This window comes from Acanthochromis polyacanthus, chromosome 9 (genome assembly GCF_021347895.1).
Source record: "Acanthochromis polyacanthus isolate Apoly-LR-REF ecotype Palm Island chromosome 9, KAUST_Apoly_ChrSc, whole genome shotgun sequence".
Lineage (NCBI taxonomy): Eukaryota > Metazoa > Chordata > Actinopteri > Pomacentridae > Acanthochromis > Acanthochromis polyacanthus.
In genome coordinates this window covers 3,171,525-3,182,728 of record NC_067121.1, presented here as the reverse complement: position 1 = coordinate 3,182,728, position 11,204 = coordinate 3,171,525, and the positions used below count along the sequence as shown (strand labels likewise).

Sequence of the window (11,204 nt, the reverse complement as noted above, 5' to 3'; positions counted from 1 at the left end):
AGATAGACAAGGAAATTCGTAATAACAATATTATTATTATATTATTATTATACTATGTATTATTATTATTAGTATTATTGTTATTATTATTTTTAGCACAATAAAAATTATTACTACTATTAGCAAAACAGCAGTTATTATCACTACCATCAACGTTCTGAATGAAAGTTAAATATTGTCGGAAAAAGTCTAAAATGTTTTCTGAATGCTCCACTGAGAACATCCTTCCTCTAGTAGAACGTTCCAGAATGTGTTCCTTCAACCACCAGTCAAAATGTTCCACTTTTAACAGATAAAATTCCAGGAATGTTATTAAAAGTTCTGTCATCTGAGGCCTGGAGAACATCTGGATGTTGGTTTGAGAACGTTCCTCTTCTGTTGTCATGTAACGTTATAAGAATGTTTAATCGAGAACGTTTTATGATGTGTTTGTCAACAGCATCCCTAAAACGTCCTGAGAGCATTGCAGAAAGAACGTTCCTCCTGCTAATATTAACCATTACAGGAACGTTTCATTAGAAATCCTCTGAGGCTCAGAGAACGTCTGGAAAACGTTCCTCCTGTGTTGTCAGAGAACATCTGTGTTCTGACAACGTTCTCTAAATGTTGTAAGAACTTTATAAGAACGTTACTTTCAACAAAACGTTTCCTGACATTTTCTTTGAACTTCAGAAGTTTCCAAACATTATTAGAACGTGCAGGTTTGTTTATTTGTTTATTTGTTTATTTGACAGGGACAGAACAACAAACATTGTTACATTAACCGATGTCGTGTTTATAGGTCAATAGCTGACAGCTAATTCGCAGACCTGGTCCCTCACACATACAAACTACAGAAAATACAGTCTAAAAAATATACAAAAAATGAAGAAGTGAAGTTCTCCAATGTGGGAACGTTCTGTTTCTTCCATGGTTTTATTTGGTGGAACGTTTGTTCTAAACTCTGATGCTTCCTCAACATTTATTCCATTAAACGGCTTCATTCTGTGTCTTTCAGCTGCGGTCGTCTGTGAAGAACTTTGTGTTTCTTTAACCTGTGAGGAGAACGTTCTACGGGGAACGTTTGATCCACGCTGTCGTCTACAGAAATGAATTCCAACAGAGTTTATGATGAACTGCATTTACAAGGCAAAGTTTGTTCACGGTTTGTTTTACTGTCATTAAAACAGTGAAAGTCTGTCTTTAAAAAGATTTTTGATCATTTTTGGATGAAAAAAATTATAAATTAAACAAATAAATCCAATCATTAAATTCTGAGGAAAAAAATACACTCAGAAACCTAAAAAAAAAAAAACCATCAAAAACTCAACTGAGCAGACCATGAATAAGGTCCACATCAAACATCTGAGCTGTCTTTGTTTTTACCAATGATTATTCCTTCCTTACAATGAGTTACAGTGAAATTACAGCATTTAGTGGATTTAAACCAGGTAAAAATAATATTATTTTTATAGATATGTAGATAAATGTAGATCAGCTGTATTGACTTTATTTTTAGAAAAATCTGAATTTGTGTCCTTAATTACTTTTAAAACTGGTTCAGTGTTGTCTTACTGAGTTCAGCGTGTTGCAGCCTGCTGATCTGCTCTGCATGACTGTTTTACTCTAAAATTATAACTGTTTTTTAAAATTTAATTCATGGCGATTCTCATCTCCGGTGGTTCCACTGATTACTCATACCGTACTTTTCCTGTAGAGTCGGTGAAAACAGTTTTATTAACGGCCCAGAGTCACAAATCTTCATCAAATAAACTAGAAGTTTATTCAGTGTTGGAAAAAAAGTGCTCTATTTGCGCAATTTAAATGAATGTACATGATAATAAACACTGTGGGTTTGATCCTTTATATTCAAATTAGTCAGGTACAGTTGAACATTACATAATATTGTAGGATCCTAATGTTAATATCTTGAATTAGTCAGGGAAATGAGTGTTTTATCTTTTTAAAGGCTAATATTTAAATTATTCACATAAATGCACCCTCATAGTGGGTCCTAATCTCAATTATCTAATATTTAAATTTGGAAAGTTTAAAGCTGTCAGTTAAACTCATATAAAACCAGTTTCATTTCTCTGTTGGAAACTCTTTGGCTGGAGGTTTGTAGTTCTACAGGAGCATCAGTGACGCTATGGGTCCTCTCTGTAGTGATCCATCCCGGACTGGAGACGATCTTTGAGCTGCACTCGAAAGGGAAAGGAAACGCCGACAGACTTCTCCATTCCGAACCCTCATCCCGTCTTTAGCAGCACCGTCTCATCGATCGGAAGCTTCGAGGCGTCCGCTGCTCGATTCCAGGGTTTCTTGGTCGGTCTCTGGCTCCCCGCTGCCGCACAGTCCGCCGCTCACCGGGAGGAATCTGCTTCGTGTCAATCCAGGCGCCAGATTTATCGAACCCGACTGCACGAAGTTGATAGCAAGCTAGCTAGCTAGCCACCTAGCTAACTCGTAGCTAGCTCACTTGCTAACTAGCTTGCAGTGCTGGTCGGGTAGACGTTTGTTTTATTTTGGAGACAGTTTTGGGGCGTTTTTTCTTGTCTCTGCGGCTGTTTCCTTCTAATCTGATTCACGGTGAAGTTTGAAGCGGGAGCTGCTCGTCCATAGCTCATCACCGCCTGCTAGCTAACTAGCTAACACCCTGCGCATTTAGCCTGGAAGCCAGCGGAAGGCCTCAGCCACCAGCCGCCTCTTCCCCCTCAGTGTTGGCTTCGCCGTGCAGTGAGAGCTGACAGGTGAGTACCTGCTGTTTAATGGCTGGTCCCAGGTTACCTGGAAGCAGCCGCCAGGTGTTGTCACTGCGCTGCCGTGTAGCTCAGGTGCAGTTAGCTCAGCTGCTAACTCAACGTTAGCAGCCATTGGGGGTTGGGGAATCCGCGAAATCACGCCGGAGGTCGCCATCTTTCATTGGATGCTGCCAGCATCTAGCCGGACATGGCTGCTGCTCTGGGGCTCAACTTTCAGACTACCGGACGTTGACAGCGGCTTTTCGGCTGCTCTCTGTCCGCTTACTGGCCGCTCTCTGCCTGCCGAGGCTCCGTGTGTGTCCGGCCCTCGGTGCGGCGTTGGCGGCTGTCAGAGCTCCAGAGATCCTGCACTGCGTCTGTATTGATGGAGGTACCAGCGGGCTGACCCTCCTACAGGGACCTGCAGGAGACCCTCCGACTATAAATACTGCCCCGGCCTTATTTAGGAGAACCGGGCCGTAAATCAGCTGCTGAGGCCGGGCAGGAGGACCGGGCTGTGTTTGGGTTCAGGCCTCCTCCAGACCTGCTGTTGACTCACTGTGCTCAGTGTTTTTATGGGATGTTTCAGGTCAGGAGTCTGGACCAGGACCTGGTCAGGTTATTTCCTCCATATTTGAGTGTTTGAGGGAGGTGTTGACTCAGACTGAAGCTTTAAAGCAGACCTGCTGCAGCTCCAACACTGATGTAAAATCGGCTGAAAGATCTCAACACCTCCGGCTCAAACGTTATCTGCTGTTCGATGCAAAAGGAAACTCTAATTTCTCATCACTGATGTTCACCAGAGTCTGTTTGAAGATAATTCACTGTTTTTAGACTTTATTTAACTAAGAAGAGTCTGTTGATCATGAGCAGAACAGAAAGTCAGAAATAACGACGCGCTACAAAAGCGGAAAAGCCAGATCATAATCTTTATTTATAGAGCATTTCCCAAGTGTCAAAATGCTCCCCAAAGCTACTAAATGGATCCTCCAGGCCTAAAATCATCAGAATTAAAGGACCACTGACAAACACAACCTGGCAGACGAACAAACAGCTGTAAAAATGTACAAATATCACATCTAAAGTAAAAGATAAAACTAATGCTTCTGCCAGGTTTAAAACGGCTCACACTCAATAAAGTCACAACTAAAAGTAATTTTTCATCTTGTTTTCCATTTTCACTGCAGATTATTTATGGTATGTAAACAAATATCTTGGTGAACTCAAACATGCCGGTGTTTAGTTATTTCCAGTGTTTGGCTTGTTTTACGGTAAACTTTGCAGTGAAGTCCAACTTTATAGGAGAGGCTCAGCTCCAGTGTTCTAATTCAAGTTTCCACCACAGAAATAAACCCTTGTTCACGTCTTCTTCTGTTTTCACGCCACGAGTTGAATGTTGAAGCTGGTTCACAGGTTTAAAGATATTTTAGTGAATAAATGTGTGAATTCTGAACATAGGAGCTTATTTACTGTGTTCTGCCTGATGAGGAGCTGAACTTTCTGGGTGGATTTAACGTTTTACCAACGAGCTGCTGTCCAGATTTAGACTCTAACGTTAAAAACAAGAACAAAGCAGTGAAGCTACACCTTATTTTACACATTAGTTTCATTATTTTTCTCCAAAGGAGCATGGAAGCTACTAGATGCCTTGAATTTCCAGAACAGGATGAATGATGAGATAATCGCCATATTTAAAGGGGAACTTCGGTTTTTTCAACCTGGGGTCTGTTTTCATGTCATTTCATACATGTGAGTGATGGAGAAATGAATTTTCGACGAAGCTCCAGTATTTAGCCAGGCAGGCAGCTTAGCAGCTCAGCTAGCAGCTCAGCTAGCAGCTCAGCTAGTGAAAAGTATGGGGCAACTGCCCCCCCACGTCAAAGTCCGCCCTAACGTGCTTTTAACCCACACTGACCGGCTCAGATAGTCTCAATGAGTGTCCCACAACATACTAGAGATGAGAAGTGAACGAAAACCTCCACATTACCTGGCCATCGCTCTTTGTTGTGGTCTGTATCCAAATCTCAGGACGCTAGAAAGCAAATCTCGTTCTGAAATCGCGCGTCAAAACACCGGATTCTAGCATCCTGAGATTTGGATACAGACCACAACAAAGAGCGATCGCCAGGTAATGTGGAGGTTTTCGTTCACTTCTCATCTCTAGTATGTTGTGGGACACTCACTGAGACTATCTGAGCCGGTCAGTGTGGGGAAAAAAGCACGTTAGGGTGGACTTTGACGTGGGGGGGCAGTTGCCCCATACTTTTCGCTAGCTGAGCTGCTAGCTGAGCTGCTAAGCTGCCTGCCTGGCTAAATACTGGAGCTGTGTTGAAAATTCATTTCTCCATCACTCACATGTATGAAATGACATGAAAACAGACCCCAGGTTGAAAAAAAACGAAGTTCCCCTTTAGCACCCCTCAGGTTATTTTATTGTATTTCACACCCCTCAGGTTATTATTTAGCTTATTTTATTGTATTTAGCACCCCTCAGGTTATTATTTAGCTTATTTTATTGTATTTAGCACCCCTCAGGTTATTATTTAGCTTATTTTATTGTATTTAGCACCCCTCAGGTTATTATTTAGCTTATTTTATTGTATTTAGCACCCCTCAGGTTATTATTTAGCTTATTTTATTGTATTTAGCACCCCTCAGGTTATTATTTAGCTTATTTTATTGTATTTCACACCCCTCAGGTTATTATTTAGCTTATTTTATTGTATTTAGCACCCCTCAGATGAGTGCAGGAACAGTGTTTGTGTGCAGAAATCTTCATGAAGGCTAAATTCTGACCGTCTGTCTTTGATTGTTGCCCCCATAAATGATCAGATTAGGATTACGGAGCAGAATTATTGCGTTGTAAACTCATAGAACAACATCCTGCTGACCTCTCAGAAACATGGATTCCCAGAGCTCCAGGGGTTTTCCTGACAGCTTTGTCGTGGATGTTGGAGCAGAACGGACGGAGGCTGGTGTTTAGCTCCATTCATGTCAGAATGTGGATCAGAGGTCGCAGCTCCACAGCCCAGCCTTTCTTTTTTCTGCTTTGTATGCAAACACAGAGACAGGCGGCCGATTGTTGGCCGGATTATCGGCCGGTCGGGGTTAGACCGCTGGTCCTGAAGCTGCGAGGCGACAGAACGATGCTGGAACCTGGACGTACACGACGGTTCTTATCACCTGCGGACAGAGTTAATGGAGGCGTAGAGCTGCTGGAACGTTTAACAGTTAAACCGTCGCTCTGCACACTCACTGCTTCTTGTTGTTTTCTCAGTTCCTCATTTAGTGAATAAACTGTCAGCAAAGGTGAAAAGTTTCAAGTTTCCAAAGCTCCCCGTTTGTTTTGTCCTCCGTTCTAAATATAAGAAAACGAGACAAAATGAGACACAAAAAAGGACAAAAATTAGACAACAAAGTTACAAAGGGAAAAAACATGAACAAAACAACAAAAGTCAGACAAAAAACAGCAAAAAGAGGAAAAAAATTACAAAAGTGACACGAAACAAAACAAAAAAAGACAAAAATTAGACAACAAAGTTACAAAACGACGAAAACAAGAAAGAAAACAACAAAAATATGAATCAAACAACAAAGACAAGATAAAATGTTACAAATATGAGACCCAAAATGATAAAAACAAGAAACAAAACGACAAAATAGAGACAAATGACACAAAAAGGAAACACAAAACGACAAAAACAAGACAAAATATTTTTACAAATGAGACACAAAACGACAAAAAATGAGACACGACACGAAGCAAAACAAAGAGACAAAAAATTAGACAACAAAGTTACAAAACAACAAAAACATGAGACAAACAAAGCCAAGACCAAATATGACAAATATGAGACCAAAACAACAAAATAGACAAACACAAACAAGACAAAAAGGAAACACAAAACAGAAGTCAGAAAAAAACAAGACAAAATATTTTAAAAAATGAGACACAAAACAAAAAGACAAAGTTTCAAAAAGAAACAAACAACAAAAGTCAGATAAAAAAGACCAAAAGCTACAAAACAAGACAGAATATTACAAAAATGAGACACAAAATTACAATAAAGGAAACACAAAGTGAGAGAAAATGAAGCCTCCAGAGTGGACCGAACAGTTAATTTATGTTTATTTCTAATAAATGCTTTAAGTGAAGGATGGAGCATCAGAAGTGACTCATGAATCATTTAAGGAGGAGTTTTACCTTCAGATGATAGATTTGGGTGATAAAGTCCAGCTCATGGCCTTGACTTTTAAAAAACATTATCGTATCCCTAAACGTGTTCTTTCTCCTGATGATTCTTTTTTTTATTTGACTGCTTATATAATGACTCATCATCAATCATAAACTCGCAGTGCCGATTTCTCAAAACTTGATTTTCGGACACGAATAAACTGCCCCTTAGTTTATCTTTGACCAAAACTTCCCATTGTTGCCATGCTGCTAGTACAGGCTCTGTAGAATGCACATATTAGCCTTTTTTTGATAACTTCATTCTATGCTGAGTTATATATGAAAATCTTTGTAGCAGTTGTTTGGTTTCGTTACCATGGTAACCACAGTGAAATAGGACAAATGCCTAGTAGGTGCCCAGGTCCATAGTTAAAGTTCTACGTGGAGCATTTGTATCATTTTATGGTAAATATTGCATTAGATTTTGCTTGGGGCAAATACAAGATTTAATTTGGGGTTCCATAATTCAACAGTATTTAATTTCAATCCAGTTGTTCAAAATGAAAAAAAAAAACTGGTTTGACAGTAAAGTTGGTGTTTAAAGGTCTCTAAAAATGTACAGGCTGCAAACCTTATCTTAAAAAGTGTGTGAAATATGAAGCTTTCACCATTAGTCGTTTTAGCGCTCGGCCGGGTGAAGCTCCGCCTTAAACTCTGCTGGACGCGTCTGATCAACATTTACCCCGTTCTAATGCCATGGACTTATTGATTTATTGATTGGTTGAACAGAAGCTCAGCAGCCTGAAGGATCAAATCCTCTTCTTACTTATTAATCGGTGTTTGTGTCGACGAGAAAACAATAAAAAATGTGATGTTCTTTATAATTACTGCAGTTGTTTTCTCTGTAATCTCACTTTCTGTTAGCCTTTAAACTGACGGGCAGCAGAGCTTTGTTTCTAATAAAACTCTCAAAGGAAATAAATAAAACAGATTTGTGACTCTCAGGGATCTAAAATTGGATTTAAAATTTCAGTTTTAATCCAAAAGTACTTTTTAAAAGTTAGTTTTTCAAAGAAATTCAATGAAAAACAATCTGATCTTGTCAGAATTGAAGACTTTTTTTCATCGTTGCACCTAAATTTGTACTTTTTTTTGCTAAAAGAAGAACAATAAAGGAATAATTCATGTTTATCTCCAGTAATAAAAGCAGAAGAACAGCTGTGTGGCTGTTCCTGTTATTAAACCTGTTTAAATTTGTCCCTCTGCTGTTGCCGTAGCCGGTCCAATCAAACAGAGGCCTTCTCAGCTGATTTTTAAATTTATTTTAGAAAGGTGTTGAAGCAGGAGCGCTGCGGCTGTTTGTGGCTTTCAGAAGACATTTCTCACCTTTACCTGGCGGTGTTTAGCTCGGTCCTCAGGCTGAGCGTGATGTTAGCTTTAACCCTCCTGTTGTTTCCTGGTCTGAAAATAATTTAACAAAAAATTCCTCAAGTTTCTAAAAATTTGCAAAATGTTCAGGAAAAAATTCCAATAATTCCTTAAAAGTTTCCCTGAACAGTTTTATTTAGAAAAATGTTCTGAATTTGGCAAGAAAATTCTGGTAAATGTTTTCTAAAAATGAGTAAAAGTCTTCCAAAAAATCCTAAAAATATCTGATTCTATATATATCAGTAAAACTTTTAATATTTTCTTTAAGAACATTCACACAAAAATCAAATTATCCAGTGAAATTGTCTGGAGTTTGGTTGATTTTTATGTGAATGTTCTTAAGAAACATTTTTAACATTTATTTTTTCTGCCAAAGTTGTTCAGAGATTTCCCAAAAATGTTGAAAATGTGGACATCAGAAGTTTCTCTGTGGAAATATTTATTTATTTTTTCACATTTTCAAACTTGAAAACGGGTCAGTTTGACCCGCAGGACGACACGAGGGTTAAATAATCCATCTGATGAATGATTAGATGTGATGACAAACGGCAGGTTTTGACTACATACGTGCTCTAAACGTGCACTATCCAGGCTTTACACAGCAGTGTGAGATGTGGATCTGCTGCAGTTCCTCAGACTCTGCTCTGAAGGTAACCATCGGACGCTGGCCTCCGTCCGGCTCGTGTCACAGCTGATGTTGTTTGACGGTGGCGTGTTCTTGAAGCTGACTTGTTTGTCCCTTCCGGCCCCCTGTAGCTTCCTTGGTGACACAGCGACTTCTCCCTGAGGAGCCAAGAAGCAGACGGCTCATGACTTCTGACCAGGACACGAAAGTTGTAGCTGAACCACAGGTGCAGCAAGTTCAAGAGGCAAAAGAGAACGCTCATTTGGTGAGTTTCACACACAGACATCTGAGGTTTTAGCGCCTGTTCCTCCCCTTAAAGTCCTGAAGAGAAGCAGCGAGGATCCACAGCTGATGAGGTCAGATTAGACTCATTCTCGTCCAGCTTAGTTCTACGTTCAGCTCATTCTAGTCCAGCTTAGTTCTACGTTTAGCACATTCTAGTCCAGGGTAGTTCTATGTTCAGCTCATTCTAGTCCAGCTTAGTTCTACGTTCAGCTCATTCTAGTCCAGCTTAGTTCTACGTTCAGCTCATTCTCGTCCAGCTTAGTTCTACGTTCAGCTCATTCTAGTCCAGCTTAGTTCTACGTTTAGCACATTCTAGTCCAGCTTAGTTCTATGTTCAGCTCATTCTAGTCCAAGGTAGTTCTATGTTCAGCTCATTCTAGTCCAGCTTAGTTCTACGTTCAGCTCATTCTAGTCCAGCTTAGTTCTACGTTCAGCTCATTCTAGTCCAGCTTAGTTCTACGTTCAGCTCATTCTAGTCCAGCTTAGTTCTATGTTCAGCTCATTCTAGTCCAGGGTAGTTCTATGTTCAGCTCATTCTAGTCCAGGGTAGTTCTATGTTCAGCACATTCTAGTCCAGGGTAGTTCTATGTTCAGCTCATTCTAGTCCAGCTTAGTTCTACGTTCAGCTCATTCTAGTCCAGCTTAGTTCTACGTTCAGCTCATTCTAGTCCAGCTTAGTTCTACGTTCAGCTCATTCTAGTCCAGGGTAGTTCTACGTTCAGCTCATTCTAGTCCAGCTTAGTTCTATGTTCAGCTCATTCTAGTCCAGGGTAGTTCTATGTTCAGCACATTCTAGTCCAGGGTAGTTCTATGTTCAGCACATTCTAGTCCAGGGTAGTTCTATGTTCAGCTCATTCTAGTCCAGGGTAGTTCTATGTTCAGCACATTCTAGTCCAGGGTAGTTCTATGTTCAGCACATTCTAGTCCAGGGTAGTTCTATGTTCAGCTCATTCTAGTCCAGGGTAGTTCTACGTTCAGCTCATTCTAGTCCAGGGTAGTTCTACGTTCAGCACATTCTAGTCCAGGGTAGTTCTATGTTCAGCTCATTCTAGTCCAGGGTAGTTCTATGTTCAGCTCATTCTAGTCCAGGGTAGTTCTATGTTCAGCTCATTCTAGTCCAGGGTAGTTCTATGTTCAGCTCATTCTAGTCCAGGGTAGTTCTATGTTCAGCACATTCTAGTCCAGCTTAGTTCTACGTTCAGCACATTCTAGTCCAGCTTAGTTCTACGTTCAGCTCATTCTAGTCCAGGGCTGCAGCTAACGAAGCCTCGACTAATCGTCTGAGCACGATACGTCATCAAAAGCGGAAGTGAGCGCACAATGCAACAGGAATCGCCGTCATCACATCGTGCATATATTATGTATGCATGATGCAGCGCGGATGACCGTGTTTAGATACAGCTGTATAGTAAACACTGACATCTGGGCTTACGATAGATCCCGGACATCCGTGCTGCATCATGCATACACCTTGTGGCTCTCTGTCTGTGAAAGGTGCTATATAAATAAAATTTACTTACTTACATAATATATGCACGACGTGATGACAGTGATTCCTGTTGCATTGTGCGCTCACTTCCGCTTTTGATGACGTATCGTGCTCAGACGATTACTCGAGGCTTCGTTAGCTGCAGCTCTATTCTAGTCCAGTTTAGTTCTACATTAATCTCATCTTAGTCCAGTCTGATCTCCAGTAGAACCACAGCAGAATAACCTCTAAAAAACTCCTATTGGTTCCTTTGTTTTAGTGCAGAAATGTTCACCTTTAAGGAATTATCTTTTTACTAAACATCATGAACAACCTGAAGTTTATGAAGAAAACAAATTCAGTTCATCATTTCCACATTAAAACCTTCAGATCAGAGTGTTGACAGAGAAACTACATTTATTTATCTGGAACTGAAGCACAGAGGATTTACTGGAGGATCACAGCCACATAAAAAGACAAGAGACATTGTTACAAAAATGAGAC

At 40.2% G+C, this 11,204-nt stretch overlaps 1 protein-coding gene across 1 annotated transcript in view; it reads left to right on the top strand.

Moving 5' to 3' along the window:
• The first annotated feature begins 2,172 nt into the window (after positions 1-2,172).
• The window catches only part of larp4b (La ribonucleoprotein 4B), a 50,023-nt gene continuing 40,991 nt past the window's right edge, over positions 2,173-11,204 (top strand). The window contains 2 exon segments of the mRNA XM_051953643.1: positions 2,173-2,729; positions 9,079-9,212. Coding sequence (XP_051809603.1) covers positions 9,132-9,212 — 81 coding nt within the window. The 5' untranslated portion in view covers positions 2,173-2,729; positions 9,079-9,131.